The 26,420-nt window shown below is 31.8% G+C and overlaps 1 protein-coding gene across 3 annotated transcripts; it reads left to right on the forward strand.

Annotated features, from left to right (window-relative positions):
- The first annotated feature begins 35 nt into the window (after positions 1-35).
- On the forward strand, positions 36-26,269 carry ScpX (Sterol carrier protein X-related thiolase). Of its 3 annotated transcripts, none has more exons than XM_076402308.1 (6): positions 36-157; positions 24,221-24,418; positions 24,479-24,713; positions 24,775-24,983; positions 25,038-25,171; positions 25,255-26,269. In XM_076402308.1, the coding sequence occupies exons 1-6, from the start codon at positions 152-154 to the stop codon at positions 26,120-26,122; spliced, it is 1,650 nt and encodes a 549-aa protein (XP_076258423.1). In that variant the 5' UTR covers positions 36-151; the 3' UTR covers positions 26,123-26,269. The 3 variants fall into 3 exon arrangements, with proteins under 3 accessions (XP_076258423.1, XP_076258425.1, XP_076258426.1); XM_076402310.1 differs by lacking the exon at positions 36-157 and adding an exon at positions 23,652-24,048; XM_076402311.1 differs by lacking the exon at positions 36-157 and adding an exon at positions 23,729-24,048 and having other exon boundaries at positions 24,153-24,418.
- Positions 26,270-26,420: the final 151 nt, after the last annotated feature.

Here is a 26,420-nt window from a genome sequence, read left to right on the forward strand (position 1 = left end):
TTTCAGTTCGATTTGATGATGTACAGTTCGCGAGGTTTTTAAAAAATGACCGGCTTTTCACTTATCAAGTGTTCATTGTGACTTAGTTGTTGATTATATATTTAATTTCAAATCATGGAGGTGGATAAACTAAGAATCATAGCCTTCTTTTATGTCGGTAAGTTGTAATTGAGTTTCCTTTTGTTTACGTTACTATAACGACCTTATTCATTCATTCGGTCTTGTAATTACTGGTTGGTATTCTTTGGAATTATAGTACAAATAAGGGCATTTCACCCAAGGTTAGTATTGTGTATATTTCGTAACCACATTTTTTTAATAGTGACCGTGGTAAAAATGTTTAATCTATGAGGGAGTCAAATTTACGCGGGTTGAATAAGAAATGCAGCTTTTAAATGCAGGAGCTGTTATTTCCGTGTTGGTTATCTGAGGTTATCGAATTAGTCATTATTTTGGAATATAAAATCTCAGAAGCAAACGATTTGTCTAGTGGATAAAAACATCTTTGCGAAACGGTGGAAAATAACACAGGTCCTTTTCGCTACGTTTTGTTTAAGTAAACCTAAAACCCGTATCTCCTTCCTTTCCTTGGAAGTTTTTCGCCGTTTATGGTCGGTTGGGCCCTACAATGAACCCACCTGATTCATCGCACCTGATCCAAGAGTCTTTATAATCGTTCGTGACAACTTGAAGTTTTCAACCAGACGGATGTATGTGTCAGTACGAATTCAATATTTTCAACCACCGGATGATTGTGGACTAACTTTGTTTTAAGATAATGATCGCAAAGAAAGAAAATTAAGGTCTGTATCACCCTTCTTCCGTTCGTTAATAGGATATATTATGTCTTGCTATGGTTCGACGAACCATATCATATAATAAACTCTTGCGTTGTAGATGATGTTTTCTTATTATATTGTGAAAAAATCTGCTTCTATAAAACATTTTATTTACACACCTCCGGAACCTTTTTTAATATTACGACCAATTACCATAGATCGTAGGTTGTTTATTTAATAATTATCCGTCAATTGTTTTTTTTATTCTCATGCAGCAAGAATCAAGTCACCTAAATATATCATGAGCCATAGGAAGCTGCAATAGCGCTAAACAGCAGAACATTTCTTAATTATTCAGAGATATAATTTCTCGGCTTTTAAAGGACAAAAAAGACGAAATTAAATGGTGTATAATTCCCAGAAATTGGTTTTCAACAAACGTTATTAGCTAAAATATCAAGGAACGAATTGGATTTATTATTTGTCTTGTTGTTTTCAAATGTAGATGATTTAATACTTATTTATTAAAATAAATAAAGTATCAAGTGCGTTTTTTAAATTAAATTCAATAGCTATTTTCTTAATACAATCCTACACTTCTCTAGTCCTATATCTGTTATATTAGAACACTAATTTAATAATTTAGATTTTAATGAATTTGACTTTATTTTGTATGTTGAATAAATAATTCATTTATACCAGTCACTTCCTTATGTAATAAAAGTTGATTAAATTGTCTGATGTTATGTTATATAACAATTAGTTATTTAGGGAATCTTTTAAATTACACCTTTAATTACTGACTTAAGTGAGAAAACTTATGGACGATTTTTAAAGTTTAAGAACGGTGAATTTGACGTCGACAGAAAGAGCATAGCGGAGGGTCCAAAATGCACAGAGACGTAGAATTAGAAGCTCAAGTTAACGAAACCAGAATGAGACATTGTAATAATTGTAACTGATTTTTTAGTCGAACATTGAAACTAAATGATCGCTGTAAAAGCAGACACACGGTCAAATAATTGTATTAGGTTCTTGTGTTTATTGTAATTATTGTTTTCTTTAAAATAGCTTTTATAGAGAAAATTTAGTACAATATCGTCGATACTACAGCAGTATGTCCTTAGCAACTCATCAACACTTGGCCAAGCATCGTAACGCAAGAGGACGATTTTGTGCCTGTTACTCGCTATTACTGATCATATATCACTCAACACATCGTCCAATTTGTTCAATAGACATTCGTTGAGTAGTCAGCTGCATTTACACTTTTATTAAGTTTTAACATCTCGTAATACACTGCACCTAGTTGATACTACCACATACACATTAAGACTTTATGGCCATGAATATTCCATTTCGGTGTCTATGTAAGATGGTTGTCCTGGACTGGCCCATGCATTTTTGCGGCCTTTAAATATTCATTTATAATAATGTATATTAATTATAATTTAATTGAAATTGAATATTTGGTCCTCCAGGTGATTCTTCGACATTTCAAATCGAAAATTGCCGCTTTTCAATCGTTCAAACCAAAACCGACAATTCGGATGTGATCATAAGTTTCTAAAGGTACTTGACGGGCTTAAGCAGCAGATTACTTCCAATAAAATTACATTATCAATGAATGTCTAAAATATAATATAGAACATTCTTTGATTAGCATCTGTACACACTGAATAACTCAATAATACTAAATGGAAAACTGTTAAAAAATTTTATAATTAGGTTAGGTTATGTATATTGACAATTCGTATTTTCGCCAATAGATGTTGTTGATCATAATGTAGACAAGCGCCTAATACAACATTTAAACATCTCATCTAATATCATCCCATCCTCCGTAATCACATGATATTCTTCGATTGATACGTTTTACTAATCACTATGTTTTATATATTTTTGCAATATAATTTTGCTATTGTATTATACTCTAATACAATATTTATACGTTGAAAATGTAATATTTTGGTTCAGACTTTTCTGTTAAGTTTTTTTTAAAGATTTAGTATATTTGCTTATATAGATTGATGTTCTTGGGAAACACAGAAATACATTTAGGACATAAATATAGGGGTTACATAGCGTTTAAGGGTTAATAATTTAGTTAAAACGATTATTATACCCCCCAATACTTTAGTTAATCATACAAAACAAGCGACTTATTAAACCCTCATATGTTAGTACCATCGGCATATTTTATTAAAATATGGAATTCCTATAAGAAAAAATTCGAATAGTTACTTATTATTATTTCAAGAAAGGGATGAACGTGTATACAAGTCAAGATTGAAATTAGCATTTGGGTATGCACCATCACTTCAAACTCCAAAAAAGAGTCAAAACTGAAAATTGTACTTCAAAGAAATCGATTTGCATATTATCATTTAACAGATTTATGAAATGCTAAAAGTTAGAAGTTTTTAATTAGTTAGAAAACTTTAAATATGTTGAATATTGGAGGATTAGATATATTAAATTATATTAGTAAACTTGTTACAGACTACCAATTGTTTTAGTAAATGCACGTGAGTTGTAAATTCCTGTGCGTTGTGAGATAATTCCAACAGTACGAGTAGTTCAGTGGAAATGAATCGGTTGTAAGCGAATATAAATGGACGGTGGAATCCATCAAATGACGATGAATAGCTGAATTGGATTGATAGATATTGGAAATATTTTTCTTTTTGATTTATTACAATAGTTGTGAAACAATTAATTTCACTGCAAGATTATATTATGGTGTTTGCTTCAGGTTTTTCTAAACCGATTTTTGATTTTTTAAATTATACAATTACTTCCCTTCGTGCAGTGAAAGGTGAAATGACTAACGGGAGACGTCTGTTATGCAACAACCTATAGATGCCCATTTTGATTCTTGTTAAAGTTTTCTATTCGATGGTTGTAAAAAGTGATGAGATGTAAGAAGTACGAGTGTGATGTCTGTCACCATATAGCAGCGGCAAATCTTCAATAATGAGAACAGTATAGAATACAGAATATCTATCTTACTTAAAAGAATGGGATTATACTGATGAGTATTCATAAAGAAAGAGTTTCTGGAACACTTTTTTAAAAATTATTTTAAAGTCTCCTTTTTACCGATGAGGGTTTGTCTGAACTGGATCTACAGTTTAACGTGGCTTCCGAACCACAGTCCTCGGCATTAAGCCTACCGGCTAGCGGGTGGCCATCTTGAAGATATCCGGCCTTACCCGGCCTGGTTACTGGCATGAGTGGGATCATTTTCCTTGTCGGATTTTGCACTCTTGCCTAAGGACAATCACAAACATCAATTTACGACCATGCTCCGGCAGGATTCGAACCCGCGAGTAACAGTAGGAGGACCGTCCTGTCGCCTTTACCACTGCACCAATCAAGCCGGAACTTTTAAAACTGTCGAAAGAGAAAATGATTGAATGGAAATATTATGAATTAATGTATTAAGTATATTATGAATTTTCTATTCTTAATAATTGTAGCTTAACCTTCGTGGTTATATTTGTGTAGTGATAATAAATACAGTATACATTCTCAGAACATTATTAGTTAAGATATAATGCAGTAAATTGGATTTATTATTTGCAGTTTTCATGACATTTTCAAATATACAGGATTAGAACATATTAGCTGAAGTAAATCAAATATCAATTGCGTTTTTTCTTTAATTACTCTATCCAATAATTTTATTTATATAACTATATCCATTGCATGTTAAACTACTCATTTGCAATTTAACTAGATTTAAATATATTTGACTTTATTCTATAGGCAGAAATAAACAATGCATTTATGTCACTTAGTTAATTTCTTCAATAAATATTTATGTCATGAGAATTTAGATTGTTTATTGAGTATAAACAGGTAAAAATGATCAACGAATAGATAGGTTGGTAATATGTTAAGTAATCTAAACAAAATATTTTATTTGAAGTATTTACAATTTAGCAAAAAAGACGGCAATAAATTATCGTTAAGTTGTTTTATACAGTGTCGTGTAACTTTGGACATCTGTTTTATTATGAAAACATAACCCTGAATTTTTTTTTATTTCATAAATGTTACCGTTAAAAACCGCTAATGCACCTAATAGATGATGTCGAATATACTGCCAAATGCAGTTTGTAAAAGTCTAAAATTCGTTTTAAACTCGGAACGGATTTTTCCTTTTTATTTTACCGTAGTTAAAAAGAGTCAGAATAGAGAACATTCTCGAACAGATTCGTCGGAACATGTAACTGAATCAGTCTATAAAATTCAAATTATGTTGGTACTAGTCCACCATGTTGCCAAAGGTCTATAAAATTCTTCAAAACATTAGTGATAATAAGTAAACGTGACAACCCAGTAAATGTTGTAAATATAAAATTCTAAGTAAATGCGGTAACATTGTGACGTGCTCACGTACATTTTAATGACGTACTTTTTTTAATTTTTAAAAATTTGTCACCACAGTATGACATTTTAGGTTTTAAAGGGGTTTAAAGAATAAAATGGCCAAGTTAATTGGTATTCTATTCTCAGAAGTGTGTTTTCCATAAGCATTGTTAGTTAAAATACAAAGCAACAAATTAAATTTATCATTTGTGGCTTTCTTGTGATTTTCCCGAACAAGATTTACAACATGTTTACTGAAATAAACTTTGTATCAATTGCGTTTTTAAACTAAATCTAATAACATAATTATTTAGCTTTTAATGTATTAGACATTATTCCATATAAAAAAAAACAATACACGTATGCCATTTAGTTAATTGGCTCATTAAATATTTATGTCATAGAAACTTTGTTTGCTCGTATATATATCGAGTATAAATAAGTAAAAATAAAAAGATTGCTTGCCAATGTCATAAAAGATATTATTTATAGTACAAATAGTATTCACCATTTATGAAAAATAGATGCCAACAGTAAGTTTTGTGATAGACAAATGTGATGTTAACATTCACTTCAAAACTATACAAGTTACGTTCCGCCAAAAGAACAGCGTTACAGATTTACAATTTTTTGAAAGTCTAGTTTTGTTTATGAAAACCTGCATTTTTGGCAAGCATTACATTTTTTGTTTCATCAAAAAAAAAAGTCGCGTGCGTTATGGTTTGCTGGTAAGAACGCTTACAGTGAGCATGCACTAACCATAACCATCACCATTATATGTGAAATATTCTTTTGACAATTCAAATGTGGCGATTTCAGTGTTAAATTCAAAGAACGTCTTTGTAGGCTGAAAAAGTTTAAAGATGCGGAATTGCAAGAGTTTTAAATTTAGAACATCGACTAATCGCCAGTGAAATGCTGCTTCAAGGGTATGAAAAGTTATGTCTGCATGGAATAGAAACGGGTACATTAAAAACGGTTTTTTTGGTTGTAAGACCAAGCTCCGTGTCTAGTGAGACTAGAACCTATTGCTACCGACAACAAATGATCAATTTGAACCGTACATTTATCGAAAAATATTACAATACGTCCGAAGACATGATAAGATGATTTTACAGTGTGACAACATACCTTCTCATACAGCAAAACTAGTCAAAGAAGTGTTGAAACCACTTGGATTGAAAGTTTTACTTTTTTTAGTGGTACTTTCCAAGCCTGACTCCATCCGACTACCACCTTTCGCAGCACTTCTCGATTTCATTATTTATTTTTTAGGAATAGCATCCATAAATTGCCTTATATATGGGCAACATGTATATAATCAATTGGCCAATACTTTGTAAGTCATTTTCTTTAGCGGAAAACCTGGGATAAGATACAGCATAAAACAGATTGTTAGCATATGCATTGTTATTTTTACGATAAAATAATGTGAAATCGTTGAAAGAATGTCAAACGGCAATTTGCACATAATTAACTAGATTATATAGTTGCTAGAAGAATTATTTCGTGTATTTGTGAGAAGCATTTCAAAAGGAGGTTTCGATCATGTACTTCTTTAGTTCAATAGTTTGGGTTAAAGGTTTGGTAATCATAGATTGGATTGAAAAGTAAAAAATGTAATTTGGAGTACAAATTTTTCACCATTAGGGGGAAAAAACATCAACAGTAAGTTTTTGTCAAAATTGATCTAAATGTCACCTTTCTGGTTTTGAAAATATAACCCTGAATATTTTTTATAACATTCTTTAAAAGTTCTATAGTTCTTCCAATAAAACAGCCAATGCACGTCATAGATGACGTTGAATATACTGCCAAATGCTCATTTTACCCTTGTTAAAAAAAATAGAATGCTATATGATGTGTCGGATTGTGTAACCGAATCAATCTATAGCCCGTTAAATAGAAAAGTGAACTCACGTCATCTAAATTCATGACTTCAAAGTGTCGCAATGTTACCGCATCATCAATTACAGGCTTATCTATACACACTCATAGTATCTTTAGTTTTTTCCAGTTTCATCACCCTGTTTCGGTAATTGTCAGCATTACATCATAATTTCATGTCCTGAAAGTTTCATTCAGTCACTGTAACTTTCTGAGTCGCTATTCAAGTCAATAACTTCCATTCTAACACTTATTGTCCAATCTATGCAACACGATTCCACCATTTGTCAATTTTTCTTCAGTATGTCAGATGGAGTTCATCCAAACCAAAGGTATTATTGTAGAACATCCTTCTTTCCACATATCCTGTCAATTCTAGCTTGTATATTATTCATGACCTGCATGTTTATTGTAACAATTCTTTGCCACACCCCGTGTCAATGCAATTGGATTGAATATGCAGTGATAGGGAGGAAGACATAATACTCTGTGGCCATATTGCTCAACAATCTGATCTAACATAAATCTTTTCTCAGGCCTATTTCTAATAAAGTAAATTACATAAAATGCAATTAAACATTTCATTTATATTTATCGAGTAACAATTTGAAATAGTTCACTCTTTAGCATGGTTTCTCCAAAACTTAATTTACGTATTGCAAGCCATTCCTTAATTACGGTGTTTATCGATCTACTTGTTGGGATTTTTTTCTAACGGTGTGTATAGTGTAGTTAGTGCATTCTCCATAATAAAAGCTAATTATTCCTCCTAGGTCTTTAAAAGCGATATGGCAGGCGGTCTTGGACTGGAAAACACAAACTCTGTGTCAGGAATAAAACCATTCCTGTTTCCAGCACGAAGAACTATATATGTTAAAAGATGTTATTCTAGCATTTACCTTTTTGCGTCAACTTTTGTTGTCTTTATACTATTTTTATTATCATCTTGCCTTGATATTTCATGTCTTATTTAAATACACAAATTGAATTAATAAGTCTTCCATGATTTTATTATATGCTTTGTTATTGTATATTGTAATATTCTAAAAACAATGTCTGAAAGCTCCATTAGACCTCTTTCTGGGTTATATTTACACCATTTAAATGCTATGTTTCCCAACAATGTATAAAGGGGCGATGTTCTACATCCCTCAAAGAGCTGCATATCTCTAAGTTTTTTATGGATACTTTGAGGATTAACAGTTTCCTCTGAAATAATTGTATTAAATTATGTTTATATTGAAAAAACTGCACACTGTTTTTATACATTTCATATCTCGTTTCTGTTCGAAGTAACTGATTAGAGATGAAATCTGTTTCTGACTTTGACTATCTAATGGTTTCAGCATTTTCAATCAGGGTAGTAATAAACAGCGATTTATAAAAACAAGCGAAGCACCAAAACTACGTTTTCCGGTTTATAACTTGTAATTATTACCACTAATGTTTTGAAGAATTTTGTCATTGACAATGACGGACGACTTTTGTAGGCTGAGTCGATTAGATGTTCTAACGTATCAGACAGCATTGTATCTCTTTTTAACTAGAATAAAACAAGAAGGAAAATATTGTCTGATTTTGAAACGAATATACAATTTATGATAGGCAATACATTAAACGTCCTGATGATATTAGTTCACTGTTATCTTGAATAGACTATATAAAATTTGTGTTGGTAGTAGTGGACCTTATCAAATATCTACAAAATTCTTGAAAACGTTAGTGGTAATAATTAAAGGTTAGAAACCAACAAACGTTGCAAACCAAAACTTCAATTTTATGCGGCAACATTACGACTTGCTGATATCATAAATGTTGATGACACGCATCGGCTGTTTTATTGGCTATTTATTCGTGCCTAGTTAACTAGATTGTACGATATTTTTGCGTATTTATGAGAAGCTTTTAAAAATGAGGGTTCCATCATGTATTTTTTAAAATCTGTTTTAACGGGTTTGGTAAATATAGATGAATAAAATAAATAGGAAATAAAAGTACAAATAGTTTTGCACTTTATAGAAAAAAGACGCCAATTATTTTCAGTTTTGATTAAAATTGTCTGAGGTAAATGTATGTAAGGCTATTTTTAATATATTGCAATGTAGTTTAATTATTATTTGTTTTAGTAGTTCATATAAAAATGGCAGATTCTTAGTATATAGGTGTTTTTATTATAATAGTTTTACTATGAAATAATATGAAATCGTTGAAAGAACGTCAAACGACAATTCCAGCATAGTTTACTAGAATGGATTATAATTTCGTGTATTTGCGAGAAGTGTTCAAAAGGTGGATTAATAAGTTTAGTAATAATAGATGGATTGGCAAGTTGTCATTAAATATAGTATACTATTTGGAGTATAAATAAGTTTTCATCATTTGGAAAAAACAACATCTAGGAAATAAGAATATAAAACGAACCAAACAACACAAACTTGAATATTGTAACTTTAACTTAAGTAATTTAGTTTTATTTTAATTTGGGAAAAAATATTGATGTAGTAATCCCGTAATCGACTTACTTGTCTGTTAGTGTAAGTATAACAGACCAATAGTAATAAATTAATTTGTAAATTAAGATATACTAAGTATATCTAATGTGAGATTTAATTAATTTCAAAAATTATAAAAAAAGATGCCAACAGTAAGTTTTTATTAAAATTGTTTGATGTAAATGTATGTCATCAGTCTGGTTATGAAAAACTATTTTTAATATCGTGTAATGTATTTTATTCGATTAAACTTATTTCAGTTCATATAAAAATAACAGATTGTTAGTATATAGGTGTTTATATTATAATATTTTTACTATAAAGTAATGTGAAATCTTTGAAAGAATGTCAAACGGCGATTTGTGCATAGTTAACTAGATTGGAAGATCATTTCGTGTATGTGTGAGAAGCGTTTAAAAAGTGGGTTTCGATCATTGGCAATTAAAATTTAATTATACATCTGTCGCGCGGCTATCTGTTACACGCACGTTGAAATATTGATTTTACGGTGTTTTTCCGTGCATTCGGACGCATCGCATACTTGATCTAAACCGACCGTTAAACCGAAAATCACTTGTGACATATTAGCGGATAATTATCGAGCTGTCGTATTAATGGAACCATCGCCAATTAATTATTATGAATTGTGTGGTATTCCGCTAGATTGGACCGAACCTGGCGGGGAACCTCGTCGCCGCCTCGATACTGTTTCGAGCCGACCTAACGGTTTCTAGTGCCGAATAATCTCGTCATCTTATTGTCTTGAAGCAGTACCACCGCGAGGATATTAACCGAGTTGAATAGTTCATTCAAAGGACATCTGATGTAAATGCGTAGTCTCAGTTTTAGGTAGAGTAATCCGTTTAATTTTATAGCATTGAGATATGCTTCTGGAGAATCCCCGTTTACATACAAGGATTTCAGTTTGCAACGTTGCCAGCTGATGAAAATTATACGTACATTTGAAGAATATAATATAATTAGAATAAATTGTTTTGAATACACGAGTTAACTTAATAGGATCTTATTTCTGTTCAGACCTAGCTTAAAATATTTTTGTATATTTTTCGTCCCCTATAATACAACAAATCTAATATGAAGAACCTTTTATAAACATCTTTCATTTTCGAAACAATATATTTATCGCTATATAAACACTACATTAACTAACCAAAATTCTAGTTCTTATTATTTGTATACTTAAAGAGTATAATATATATTCTGGATTTCAAAAATTAATAATAATTTGTTATGATAAACATAAAATTTTCTTTATTTAAAATATGGTGGATACTCAAAAATTAAGATTGTGGCTTCTGTAACACACATTCTGTATCCTCATTTACCTATACTTCAACACTCGTAATGCCACTTTTATGTTTTGTACCTGTGGAATTCAATTGATTTGTTGATATTATATAAGTCTTTATGAGTCAATAAATCTAGTCTTTTCAAATTGCCACAACTTAAATTAGCTCGGGTTTAAATCAATGCAGCATCCATTAGAATTTTAACAGCTAGTTTGGCTGCAATCATATTTTTATCTGATTTTAATAACATTCACCTTTCACTCTTTGGTACACTCTTAAGAATTCCTGATCGATTACGCTCAAATAGTAGAAGTATTATTTTTACCAACATAGGAACCCCAACATTAAAAAACTTCAGCGAGCCAAACTTCAATGTTTCTTGTTTAATTTTAATTATATGGATTGACTATATGATCAAAGAGCTGTGATTCTGGTGATTCTGGATGAAATATCCCCATATGTCTACTCAGATTTAAAGTGTTATAATAGATTTTTGATTTATCCAGTATTTCCTATCTATTTATAATCAAAATATGAACAGTACAAGAAAAAATAAACTGTATAAGAATTCTTTATCATACAAAACAGAGCTCCTACCTGCTTTGGTCAAATCCAAAATAGCTGTTGTAGTACGTTGTACTATTCAATCTCGATATTGCTTGTAAATGACAACGTCGCACAACATGGAAGAAATTACCGATGTTTACCGAATACCATTTGGGATTCTCCATCTCCGCCATTACTTAAATGTATCAGGCCTATAAATTTTAAAGGGTTTACAGTATATGGTGTTACGGTATAGTAACCGGATCGGGTACATTTGTAACCAACTTCATGTTCAAGCCTCATTGACAGGCTTTACTTTTCGGTATGCGTCATTTTGCCGAAGTGAGGAAAATGTGACAAAAAATGTTTTCACTGCGTTGAAAACGCCTAAATTTGTACCGAATAAATCGCATTTGTGAGAAGTTTTACTTTATTACTTCAACTTGAAAAAAAAAAGCGGCAGAAAGTCATTGAATACTGTGTGAAGTTTATGGCAACCTTGATCATTCCATTCCAGTACGTGAAGACTGGTTTCAACGTTTTTGGAAGTAGGTATTTTGACACCGAAGACAAGAGCTTTCTGGACAGCAAAAAAATTAAGACGAGAATTTGAAGGCATTACTCAATGAAACTGTCAATGGGGATCGCTGTCGACAGCAATTGATGCGTGTGAACCGAGGACTGTACTAAATACAATATAATTATTCTTCAGCATGACAACGCTGAACCATATGTTGCAAAACCGATGAAAACATATTTGAAAACATTAAAATGGTAAGTGCTACCCCACCCGCCGCATTCTCCAAACCTAGCTCCTTCTGAATATTATTTATTCCAACATATAAGTCGTAACCTGTCTGAGCAGCGCTTCACTTCTTATGAAAATACCAAAAAAATAGGTTGATTCGTGGATGATCTCAAAATATGCATTGTTCTTTCGACATGGAATCAATAAATTGCCTTAAAGATGAAAAAAGTAGCGGCTATCGATGGACAATACTTTCAATAAAATACATTGTGCCGATTTTTCACAATCAAGAGCTTCACCGAAGTTCCGGATGTTTGGAAAATGACTGAAGTTATTATGATTTCGAAACCTGGAAAACGACCAAATGTAGTAAAATCTTACTGACCAATTTTACTACTACCAATCGTTAAATTTAAATCGGTAAAAAGCCTACGAACAGAAAAAATCTTATGGCATAATGGACCCGTGTATAAACTTCATAAAATGTTACCGAAGTAATACGTTGAATTCTTAAACTCCTACATCTCAGCCAGGATGTTCAGAGTTAAACAAGAAGAAGCTAACTCAACAATGAAAGATAAACAAAATCAAGTAAGGCACAAATATATCATATTTTGGCATACTATAAATAGAAACTATTACTGCTACGATACGATATTTGCTATTGGAGACAATAGCAAAGAAGCAACCGAAATACTACGACACGGAATTAATATAAATAAGAGGTCCTAGGCATGGTGAAACGAGAATAAAGCAGTGCATATTGAATTAACCTACAACCAAATTGTTCATATATCAATAAATATGAATAATACCATTATCCCATACAATAACATCGCTAACCTTGGGATGAATCTTGATACAAAACTTCGTTGGAAGGAGCTTTTAAAAAAGAAAAGGAAAGAATTAAAATACAAAAAAATGTATTGGTTATTTGAAAGAAAATCTAAATTATCCGTATCGAATTTTCTAAGTATGGTATTAGATCTACAAAATCACTAGGCATACCAAACTTTAATGCCTTGAATATTAGACTATGATCTATTAGAAGCCCAGGTGAGGTCGAAGGAGACTACCCCGATGAGGTTATTGTCATGAAAAGTGTCGTCGACAAGTCGATATACTTGGCAACCACCTTACTAACCTCGCAGCTTGATGGATTGAAGAGTATTTGGTTCGAAACCCAAACTGCTCGCGTTGGAGGGGAGGATGTGTTTGTTTCTCACAGCTTCAACAAGAACGTAATTAATCTTAGGAGTTTTTTTTATAATAAGCTCAGAAGACTGATTGGTCAGTAGTTGAAATTTTGTTGATTTTTTCGGAATAACAGCAATATAAATGTGTTTCGGAGTGATGAACATTTTAAATATTCTTCTAGTTCTTGTTCAAAAAATAATTTCGTAAATTAACTATCTGTTGATGAAGTAACTTGCCGATATCTATTAATCCTCTTGCTACTAGATTTTTAGGTGGTGATGACGATTTTTGTGTTGATTATTAATGTTCTAATTTTACTTGGCAGCATTTTATACTTTTGGTATGACACGTTCCATTGTCATCGTAGAACTCTTCAACCATTTTAAACATTTTATATAGATTATTTAATTTAGTAAATTCTTTGTTATTATTTTTTCAATACAGAACCATAGCGAATTTAGTGCCTTGATTGATATATATATATATATATATATATATATATATATATATATATATATATATATATATATATATATAATTGCGTTACGTTACGCTTTGAACGAATTCATTCACTTTGAACAATTGCACTAGACAACGCCTATTAATTGGCAACTAGTCCTTGCAGACCATCACATCTACAGTGCAGCTCTTCTATTGTGTCATGATGATGTTACTTTTGCCGCTGTAATTATACATCTTCTTACAATAACTGTCGTAAAGAATCGAAAGTATTCATATTTTCAAGTTTCAAGTTTACGAGTTCAAAAACTATGGCACACATTGTTATTGGACTTACGAAAATAGGAACCAAGTTTTGCGCGCCTTAACCACTAGAGGGCGTATTAACTGTCACATATTTATAGCGTGAAATTTAAAAAAAGGATTTTGATTAAATTTTTTTATTTGCATTGCATTCAAATGCACTAATATTTAAATGAATAATTGTCATAATATCTAATCTGACAATTATATATTATTATATGAAAATTAAATTAGCCCAATAATGTAACATTAAATGGAAACATGCTGATTTTTTATTATTTGGTAATGTAAATATTATAAGTTAGGAAAATGATATTCCATTCATTCCACATGAATGAATTTTCCATTCTTACCACCGCATTTAATATGAAAATACATGTAAAATCGTCCTTTGTAATCTATCTATTGGCTTTTCTCATCCACTGAAATATTTTTATGACAAAAACAACTAGCACTAGCATTTGCAAAACAACAAACTAGCATTTGCTGACATAAAATACGATTAAAAATTTTAGTTAAAATAGGTCCATAATTTTGGTAATATCTAAAAAACGAGATATAACATCATTCACTAATGAATTAAAATAGGGTTCTGGTACATTATTAATAACATTAAATTATATTTAATAACAATTACATAACATAACAGAAAATCATTAGCAGAGCAATAAAGAGATACGTAAATAATATTAGAGTTTAATAATCAAGAACTGTTCAATGTATTTTCAATATGTAATAATTAACACGTCAATTGAAAAGTCCCCGGCCTACCATAGTAAAACACATTTCTTTCGCAAAATTAGTTTTTTATTTAACATAATTCACTTCAAGGGTGATACACTGATTATAGCAACCCTCCAACTTTTCGATACCATTTTTTTCCTTTACTTCAAAATAGGCCTCAGTTTAGGCGATCACCTCTTAATTCGACGAAAATTTCTTCCCAGCGAGCATTCTTCTGAAATCCGAGAACAGGAAATAGTCGCTAGGGGCCATATCTGGAGAATACGGTGGATGAGGAATGCAATTCGAAGCCCAATTCATGGATTTTCACCATCGTTTTCACTGACTTGTGACACGGTGCATTCTATTGGTAAAGCAGCACTTTCTTTTTCTTCAAATGCGGCCGTTTTTCGGCGATTTCGTTCTTCAAACGGTCCAATAACGCTATGTAATAGTCGTTATTGATGGTCCTTCCTTTTTCAAAGCAGTCAATGAGAAGTTAATAAAAATTATTCCATTCGCATCCCAAAATACAGATGCCATAACCTTTCCAGCCGACTGTTGCATTTTCCCACACTTTGGAGCGGGTTCATCGTGTGCAGTCCACTCGAATGACTGTCGATTGGACTTCGGAGTGAAATGATGAAACCATGTTTCATCCATTGTCACATATCGGCGCAAAAACTCGAGTTTATTACTCTTGATTGATCTCTTCAAACACTGCTCCGAATCATCAACTCGTCGTTGTTTTTGGTCAAAAGTGAGCTCGCACGGCACCCACTTTGCTCAGAGCTTTCTCATACGCAAATATTCGTGAATGATATGATGTACACGTTCAGTTGATATCTTTAAAGTGTCTGCTATTTCATTCAATTTCAATCTATGGTCATTCAAAATCATTTTGTGGGTTTTTTTAATGTTTTGGTTGGTAACAACTTCTTTTAGGCGTCCACTACATTCACCGTCTTCGGCGCTCATTTCACCACGTCTAAACATAGTATACCAATTCTTGATAGTTGATTTTCTTGGGGCAGTGTACGGAAACTCAGCATCAAGCCAAGTTTTTGCTTCAACTGTATTTTTTCCCTTCAAAAAGCAATATTTTATCAACACGCGAAATTCCTTTTTATCCATTTTTTTTTCACAATAGCAAAATTTGCTTCACTCAAAATCCTATAATTTACAAACTAATAATCCGACAGCTGTTGAATGTATACACGCATCTTTTGAGGATCGGGGCTAACTAAAAAACATGGATTTAGTAGCACCATCTAGTTGTCAGACCGGGGACTTTTTAATTGACCTGTTATTGTTTGCAATGTTACCGCATATGCCCTTCTTGATCTTTTTGGTGTTGTACTAGTTCCTGTCTGCCTGAAGCTGAAATCACAGATTCATCTCAACTTGAAAAATTTCAGATTACTTTATTTGAAAAACACGTATTTGTATTTCTAATTTTTTAACTTCCGCTGATTTCCGTGTTAAACTTGTGGCTTGTAATTTTTTTTTTCGATAGTTAAAATAGAATCTATAAATAAGATCATGTTATGTACTATGTTAGTTCGATTATGTACATGTACAACATAATGAAAGACTCAATTTTATTAATTACTATTAGGATTTGTATCTTAGTTAAGCAATGCTCTTCCACATTTGAATCGATAGTTATCGGATCTAAAATGCAAAGAACAAATAATCCTATGCTTATATAAGAGATTCCCCTAAGTTTATTATTGTTTGCTTTTAAAAACAATTTCTAGTTTAGAGCAGGACACTCTGACTGAACTGAAAAATAATGCACTCTATTTGAACCTTCACATTCTGGAACACAACGCTTTTGTTTTTTACTTTTAAACAAATGTTTGTTGAGTTCTTTTCGATTGTATACCTCCGACATTCTGCTGATCAGACGCACAACTAGTAACGATTGCGGCCTTTTATGTTCTCATTCTATGTATCAATATTTTGTGATCACACCTTTTGGAACCGGGCAGATGCCATTACATTGGCGCAATAAATACGTACCTTTGACTGTTAGTACTTGCTTCCCACCTTCTCAAAAAAAAGTTTTTTAATAATCAATAGACATTTCATCAAATTCAAATTGTACCCAATGACACCCTTTCCATATTTCGCAAGCAGTTTAAACATTTTAATTCTATAGTAAATTCTATAATGGAATTGAATTTGAAATACATATTCGTCGGCATCTTTGTTAAAATCGTCATGAAGTGAAAGTCTCGAAACAATTATTATCAATTTTTTTGTGATGGAACTTGCTTGTGACAAGTATTTGACAACCATTTATTATTGCTTTAACATAGACTAAAACACGAAAGTAATTAAGATCATAAATCATATTTTAACACAGTAAACATATGTTTTATTCAGATGCGATAATAGAGCATCAACTATAACTGGAAGAAAGTCGTACTTATTCAAAATGAATAGGTGTACTGATTGTAAATGAAACAATGGGTCATCATTTTTTTATCAGGCAATTTTAAACCATTAAGCTGACTAATCACGTGTAAACCTATACAGAACGATCCATTACAACTAATCAGTTACAAGCGCCAGTCTCGTAAACAAATGTTTGAAGTCGCTATTTAAAAATGCGTTAACCGGATGTCGTTTTCCTTAAGCTGAAGTGCCAAACACAAATTCTCACATTCCCTGTGTATATATTTATGGACAACCTGATAAATCAAACGATTTGGAAGGCTTTACTCAAGCTCATTTTTGTCTAGATCGAAATTCTGCATTTGTGGGGAAGCGGATTAATATAAACTAGTGATCGCCCTGTGGTCGAAAGTCGACCACAATTTATTATGTTAATCATGTTCCTCTCACAATAGAACAAAGGGAATAATTTAAAAAACATATGTTACTAAAACTTATGTTTCTGTTTTCTCATTATTTTCAATATAAGATATAGAGCAACTTCAAGAGCATCAAATATAAATATGCATGAACTTTACTCATTGAGTCATTGAATATTATTCCATGCGCATCCCAAAATACAGACGCCATAACCTTGTCAGCCGACTGTTGCGTCTTCCCACGCTTAGAGCCGGTTCACCGTGTGCAGTCCACTCGGATGACTGTCGATACACGTTCAGTTGATATCTTTATAGAGTGTCTGCTATTTAATTCAGTTTCAATTTACGGTCATTCTAAATCATTTTGTGGATTTTTTAAATGTTTTCGTCGGTAACAACCTCTTTTGGGCGTCAACTGCGTTCACCATCTTCGGTGCTCATTTTACCACATCTAAACTTAGCATACCAATCCTTGATGGTTGATTTTCCTGGTGTAGTGTCAGGAAACTCGGCATCAAGCCAAGTTTTTGCTCCAACTGTATTTTTCCCTTCAAAAAGCAATATTTTATTAACACGCGAAATTCCTGTTTATCCATTTTTTTTCACAATACAAAAGTTGCTTCACTCAAAATGCTATAATTCAGAAACTAGTAATCCGACATCTATGTGTCAGACCGGGGATCGATTATATCATGTATATATAGTAGATATCATGCTAATATATTCATTTTCCTACTGATAAATCTATGGGGAATGGGGGATTAAATGTCATCTAGGAGGGTCAAACCATCATATCTGTGAATTTGGTTAAAAAGACAAGTTTGCTCACGTATAAGTCATGAAACATGTTGGGTGTAAAACAAAATTGTTTAATTTACTTTATTTTACTTCTTTTTCATGATACTATCGGTCCTGTTAAAGAAACCATAAACAGAAGCGATAAAATATCTATATTTCGAATATATATTTATACATAAAAAGATGGCGATATTATTACTAAATCTTTAGTATTAAGTAATATCAGATCAAATCACAATGGTAATCAAAATGGACTAACATTAAGTAGTACATTTTAAAGGTTTATTAAAATTAATACAACGAAAAATATCGGCTAACAGAAATATCGATATATCGGTCAAAAAAATATCGAAAAATATCGTCTGGACAGATAAGACAGAAGAAAATACAACAGTAGTCCTGGTCAGTTCACAACAACTTCAGTCCGCTTTTGCTAGACATACATATTGAGCTGCGATACTTGTCCTACAAATCCGTAGGCTAGGAATTTTTCAAAGTATAAATATTTTCTAATTCTAACACTTCATCCTTAGGGGACTTTGAGCACCTTCAGTCCAGCTTTAATGACCCTATAGATACTTTTCAACTCATTGTGATAATTTTGCCCCCACTGTGGGGTGGAGTGGGGCCACTGAACTATGTCAACGAATATTTCAAGTAAGTGCGAAATAACTGCCAATCTGTTATCAACCCGTTGAGTTTCAAACAATAACTTTTATCGTATTGCAAAAACTATTTTATTTTGAGCACAAAAGTGACTCATAAAATCATCTAATTCTGTATAAAACCGCATTCGAATAACATTAAAATCATTAATTTAATGTTCAACTCAAAACACAAATTTAAATAATATATTATTAAAAAATATATGAATTACAAATTTTTATATTTATTAAACTAAGAGGGACACTTTACACTATACAAGTTCGTGTGGTTTGGTTCGCTTCAATCCTCTAATTGCCTGCGTGTTCTGTAACTGTATTGCTTCCACATTGCTGTGATTTAGTAACTTATTTCATGCTTTAATTCGAAATCTTGGATAACTTCGTAAATCTATTTGATCTCAAGGTCATCGTGCAGTTCTCCATTACATTTACGTAGCGATTAGCGTTGATAATTAATCATAGAACTTTGTACTAGCAGCGTTGGATTACTACTTGGTTTGAGGATTTAGTGTAACCCCATATTTACACCCCATAAGTCCAAATTGACTATATGTCAAATCTTTTGATTTTATGTCAAGTTGAGAGTATTTTCCCACTAGCCATTACAGTTGTTTGATTTTTAGTATCTCTCTGCTTTTTGTCTAACATGGTGTTTGCAATTTATCTTCCATCAAAATGAATGCTGAGATATTTAATTAATTCTGCTTGAGGAATTGCCCATCTGTTAAGTCATAGAATTAATTGAACAGATTTGGAGCTATTGTGCTATTTTTATTTTTTCCAGTATCTAGTCCGTTTGTAGATCTTGTTGACTGGCACTGTACTTTTTCTACAGCTTTAGGTAGATATATATCTTTTGCTACAATAACTGTGTCGGTTCCGTGGAAACTGCCATTGGAGAAATCATATTTACAGCTACATCGATTAATAAAATAATTCTATCAATTATAGATTCTATATTCAGTATCAAAAACTTCTTCTCGAATAGGGCAACTTTGATCTGATGATCCTTGAGTTTAATATTTGATGAAAAAAAAAACAGTGCTTTGTTGGAGAGCACATTATCAAGATTTTTGTTAACTGGGATGGGCTGATATTAGTATTCAAATCGCTATGGAAAGTTAAACGGTTGTGTAACATGTCCACCAATGACAATATAATTAGATAGCCAAGTTCAACACATCTTGAGGCAACACTAACACGCCAAAGAAATGCCAGCTCGTGCAAGATTACCGATATAAAACTGTTACTTTCAACGCATTTTACTTGCAAGAGAGGCCCACCATTATCTCCTTCCTGTTCGATGTAACTGATTAGAGACGCAATCTGTTTCTTACTATTTATTGACAACGACATTTTCAATCAAAATAATCGCAAATATTAAGAGCGATTTGAAATGTGTCAAAACAAGCAGAGCGCCAAACCAACATTTCTCAGTTGATAACCTCTAATTATTATAAATTTGGCAACGGAGCCGATCAGTACCAACACAAATCGAATTTAATAGTTTGATTACCTTACATGCTTTGACGCATCAGAAAGCTCTTTTTAACTAGGGTAAAATGAAAAGGCATTTTCAATCAGAATAATCACAATTATTAAACAGAGATTTGATATTTGTCAAAACAAGATAAGCGCCAAACTAAAATTTGCCAGTTTATAACCTCTCATTAGTATCACTAATGTTTTGAATACTCTTGTCCACATTTGAAAACGAGACGAATTGTATAGGCAGATTCGGTTTAGTTACATGTTCAGATGCATCAGACAGTCTTATATATCTTTTTAACTAGAACAAAATAAGACTGGTCGAATTTATAAACTACCATAAGCATACATTCAACATAGTGATGACGTGAATTCACTGTTATTTTAGATAGACTATATAACATAAGCAAGTTCTTCTTAGTATTTTATCCTCTTTTGATTTAGTTTTTTTTTGCTAATGACTTTTGAAATAGTGGTGCCTCCAAATTCTGCAGGATTTTCATTACTCTATATCAAAAACCCCAGGTTTTTAATTGCAACTCAACTTGCAAAGAGCAAGTTCGACACTCCCATTCAAAAACTATCGATACTTTTTTGAAAAAATATCGATATATCAGCATTCCTATATTACAATAACGTCTAACCTGTGTACATAGAATCGTCACTCTCATGTCAGATTAAAAAGTTCCCCAAAACAACATTTCGCCGGTTTTTCCATAAATAATTCCCCTATACAATTACTCCCAATAGTCCAAATCTAAAGGAATCGAGTCAGCTCAAGCGCACCGGTACCTTTCATATTATAAAAAAATATATTTTACTAGATAATTACGGTTCTAATCATATTAAAATCTATAGAGGCGACTGAGTGACTCGCTTTGATTGTTCTCCGAAAGGTATTAAATGCGTGTAGCCGACGCTGCCTGGGATGTGACCTCATAGCCAAGTACCTCCGTTTTCTTAGAACCGGGGTTAATTGTAAAAGTCTGTTTCGTATCAGACCTCGGTCAATATGAATGACTGCTGCTTCGTAAGTGGATATTTATTTGAGGTACGTTTACCATTAGTACTGACGAATCTGGCACTCAAAGTTTTGTGTGCTGTGGTGTTATTTTAGATATTTAAAAAATATCAATATATCGTTTTCAATATTAAAAAAAATGTCGATGTATCGGAGCTTTGAAAAAATATCGATAGTTTTTAATATCGTTATACTGAAAAAGTTATTGGTCCGCAAAAAAATTTCCATTTAATAAAAAAATATAGATAGATTGGGAAAATATGGATTCGAATTTTTCAGAACCAAGCCTGTCTCCAGAATTTTTAAGAACAATCACTTCGAGACTCATTATTAAACAGTAAATCATTTGGTTTCTTGGAGGTAGACCCAAGTCACATCTATAAAAGACGACACTCAAAATCACCGAAATTCTTTTTAGATTCGCACGTTTTTGTTATTGATAGCAAATAGGACATCACTTAGGTAAGCATCTTTCTGGTACCTAAAACTTTCTGTTTTATGACAGTTCATGATTTTATTTCATTTCTGTATTCATTTACCTTATTTGGCGTTAGATTTTTGAAGTATTCCAAAATTCTTTGGTTCATTTATTATTGATTAATATTCGCATCTAATCAATATATTTTTTTAATTATGTTTTTAATTAGATCCTGGTATGTTCGTATATTTTATACCTTTCTTAAAATTAGACTGTTAAAAAATCCTTATTCATACAATCAATAATTTCTGGCACTTTTAGGGCATTAATAAATTATTTAAAATATCTAGCCTCAGTTTCCAGCTTTTACATTTAATAAATCTAATTTACCGTCTAAACCAACACATTGTACCATAGTTATAATATAATTTTTATAACAGTTTCTTAAGCATAATTATATGTATTTTTTAATAACAAAACTTAAATCATTAAAGCCTTAATTCATTATTAATTTGCCTAAAATTTTATAATTTTTAAATATCGAGAGTTTAAACTCTAAACAAAAAACATTTATATTAGTTTTAATACACTTAAACTTAATATATTTAATGCATTTTGTAAGGCTTTCGTCGTAAATTGCGACGTGACCTTTTACTCGAGTTGTCTGTATAAGTGACAATTAAAACTTAGACAAGGTACATAAAGTATTTCTTGATTTGTATACTAAGAAATACCACACAAACTTACCTAAATAATTCATTATCATCACAATTTCTTGTGTAACAGCAAATAAAATATTTAGAATTATTAAAATTTCACTTATTGCTATAATACTATCAAGGTTAAAATAGCCCAAATGCAGAAAAAAAACTTAAAACGTAAACTTATTACAAATCTAAAAAACACCGCCTGATTTATAAGTAGTCAATAATGAACATTCAATGATAATCTACCATTAATTTTTGGCAGTACCAAAAAATAAAATCCCATAATTATTTGTTATTGTAGATATTAATGATCAAGTGTCAAAAATAAGACAGCTAATAACACAGCAAAAAAATTAAAAACCCGTGGAAGATCATGAAAATTCTAATTATTAAAAAAGGAAACGAATAAATTTATACTTTCACAGATAACGCCAGTCTACCAAAACGATAATTAAAACATTTAAAAAATTCTGAAGACGTACATACAGAAAAAAATTTGTAAAAAAAACTTTCACCGCCTACTAGATCACATTAGCCGTGTTTTTGGTGTTTTCACAGTTAATTCAAACACAAAAAAAACGTTACTCTAGGATAGAACACGGCTACGACAATGCGAATTAAAAACCGTTCTCTGACTCTAAAAGGATTGCTTTCAAGCTGATTCATATATTTTCTGTTATATACGTCCTAAAATATACACACGGTAATTAAGCATGAGAAAGAACTGTATTACGAAATAATACAATAGCTGCATATAAAAACGTACGATACTCATAAGAATTTAAAACATTAATGAATGCGTTTATCAGCAACCGAACATACATATTGTATAATAAATTATTGCATAATTTTTTCTACGGCAGCAACATGTAAAATATCGTCATATTTTATAGAAAATAATTATCCACGTCAACAAACATAAAAATCGAATGTTAGTTAAGCGAATACCAAAAGAGGATGAGTTAGTTACGTTGTCAAATTTCAAGGTTATCTTTGATACATTTGTCAGAATGCTATCTCTTTTTGACATTTCTGAACAATAATAACAAAATAAATTGGATGGAATGAAGAAAAATATGTTTAAATATATAGTATGTGTTGTTTTTCGTTTTATAACATTGTAAACGACACAATTGTGCAACAGTGTAACGGAGAAGCATAAGAGTACGAGGGTCAAGATCTACTTATTCACAAAACAACTAAAAGCGACTATAAAGGTGTTTGTTAAAACCTGTGTTCAGTGTCGTTAAAATTTAAACATTTTGGTATATTCGTACTAATAAATTTAATTTTTTTAAATATATATAAGTAAGTATACTATTTTATATAATTAAAATACATTCTAACCTATGGTTGTGTTTTTCTGTATTAAGTGAAATCATGTTTATTAACTTTTAATGGTTGGCAATTAGCTATTTATAGATACAACTTTCTATTGAGACGTTTGCGGCCAGTTATAAAGTTTCTTTTTGTTTGAAAGGGCTTAAAAATGGTCCGCGTATTTGTTGTTGGTGTTGGCATGACCAAATTTGAGAAACCCGGCAAAAAAGAGGGCGATTACCCAGATTGGGGCAAGGAAGCTATATTACAAGCCTTGAATGACTCTGGAGTAAAAATAGAAGAGGTTGAACTCGCTACAGCAGGTTTTGTATATGGGGACTCGACTAGTGGTCAAAGAGTAAGTGATTTTTTTAAAATTAGTATCACAAGTATATTAATGAAAATTTTAACATTCAAGGTTATTTATGAAGTTGGTATGACAGGAATTCCAATTTTTAATGTAAATAACAATTGCTCCACTGGTTCAAGTGCACTATTATTAGCTAAAGAGATGGTAGAATGTGGAAAATGTGAGTGTGCCTTGGCTGTAGGATTCGAGAAGATGCAAAGGGGTAGTCTAGGTTCTGTTTTCCATGATAGATCAAATCCCATGGAAAAGCATGTTGAAATTATGTCAGAAATCGCAGAAATGGGTTAGACAATTAGAATTCTGACAACAATAAATTATTGCTACTGACAAGACTTATTTTATAGATGGCTCTCCTGTAACTGCACAGATGTTTGGCAATGCAGGCATAGAACATATGCAAAAATATGGTACCAAACCTGAGCATTTTGCCAAAATAGCATATAAAAATCACAAGCACTCAGTCAATAATCCAAAGTCACAGTTCAGAGATGAATATTCCCTAGAACAGATACTAAATTCTCCTAAAGTATTTGGCCCTTTAACAAAGCTTCAAGTAAAAACATATTCTTTCTATTATAAATATGTTTAATATCTTGAGTATTTTTAGTGTTGTCCAACTAGTGATGGTGCTGCAGCAGCTATAGTTGTCTCAGAGAATTTTGTTAAAGCTCATAAACTAGAAAGAAAAGCTGTTGAAATTTTAGGTATGGAAATGGCTACTGATCTTCAATCTACCTTTAAGTGAGTTTAATTGCAATTGATATTAACCTTATAATTATTAATTATATTAACTGATATGGCATTATTTGGGTATAATTTTGTAGGGATAGAAGCCTTTTGAAGTTAGTTGGTTATGATATGACTAAATTAGCAGCAGACCGTTTGTATAAAAAGACAAATAAATCGCCACAATCTGTTCAAGTGGTAGAATTACATGATTGTTTCTCAGCAAATGAGTTGATAACATATGAAGCTTTAGGATTATGTGGCCAAGGAGAAGCAGGTGCTTTTATTGATCGAGGCGACAATACATATGGAGGAAAATTTGTAGTAAATCCTTCTGGTGGTCTTATTTCCAAAGGTCATCCTCTAGGAGCTACTGGCTTGGCTCAATGCGCAGAATTGTGCTGGCAACTAAGAGGTGAAGCAGGCCCCAGACAGGTCCCAAATGCAAAACTGGCTTTACAACACAACATTGGACTTGGTGGAGCTGTGGTTGTAGCTTTGTACCAATTGGGTTTCCCAAGTACTCAGAATTCTAATCCCACTAATTTAAACTCTACATCAGCAAGTTCAGAAGAGGACAGTTTTACTGCTGCTCCTTATTTAAAGATATTGCAACAGGCAATGTTGGAGGATGAAGACAAATTAATTGAAAAACATAGAGCCATTTATGGCCTTAAAGTAGTGAAAAATAATGGCCAGGAGGGATTTTGGATTATTAATGCTAAAGTGGGAAAAGGAACTATTGAATTTAATTCAAAAGTAAAACCCGACGTTACTTTCACTGTTAAAGATGAAGACATTATTGATTTATTGACTGGGAAAATCCAACCTCAAAGGGCCTTCTTCCAAGGCAAAGTTAAAATCCAGGGCAATATGGGATTAGCACTGAAATTGACTCAACTTCAGCAATCGGCTGCTGCAAAAATTGAAGCTCTAAGAGCTAAGCACTTGAAATCAAAATTGTAATACCCTTCTACCTTATTTTCTTATCTTATACTTGTTAATGCATTTATATTTATTTCTTTTTTTTGGTTATCTTTTGAACTTGGTATATGTTATTTATATACTTATTGAAGGAAACAGGGAAATATATGGTATATTTCATATTTTTTATACAAGCATTTTTTTTGTATCCTTACCCACATCCTAATTATTTGTTTTGATCCTAATTAGAACTAATGTAAAAAAGTACCTTTATATACTATATATACCTATATATACTATATATATATATACTTGTAATTTGTTTAATAACATTTTAAAA

Source organism: Rhynchophorus ferrugineus, unplaced genomic scaffold, assembly GCF_030347505.1.
Source record: "Rhynchophorus ferrugineus isolate W39M unplaced genomic scaffold, kcgeb_rfMv2 rfM4, whole genome shotgun sequence".
In the NCBI taxonomy this organism is placed as follows: Eukaryota; Metazoa; Arthropoda; class Insecta; order Coleoptera; family Curculionidae; genus Rhynchophorus; species Rhynchophorus ferrugineus.

What these genes read in the sequence shown, in the direction of transcription:
- ScpX (XM_076402308.1), top strand. An exon ending in ACTCGACTAGTGGTCAAAGA is followed by an intron (nt 24,419 to 24,478) that starts GTAAGTGATTTT and finishes TTAACATTCAAG; the next exon opens with GTTATTTATGAAGTTGGTAT. An exon ending in GTCAGAAATCGCAGAAATGG is followed by an intron (nt 24,714 to 24,774) that starts GTTAGACAATTA and finishes CTTATTTTATAG; the next exon opens with ATGGCTCTCCTGTAACTGCA.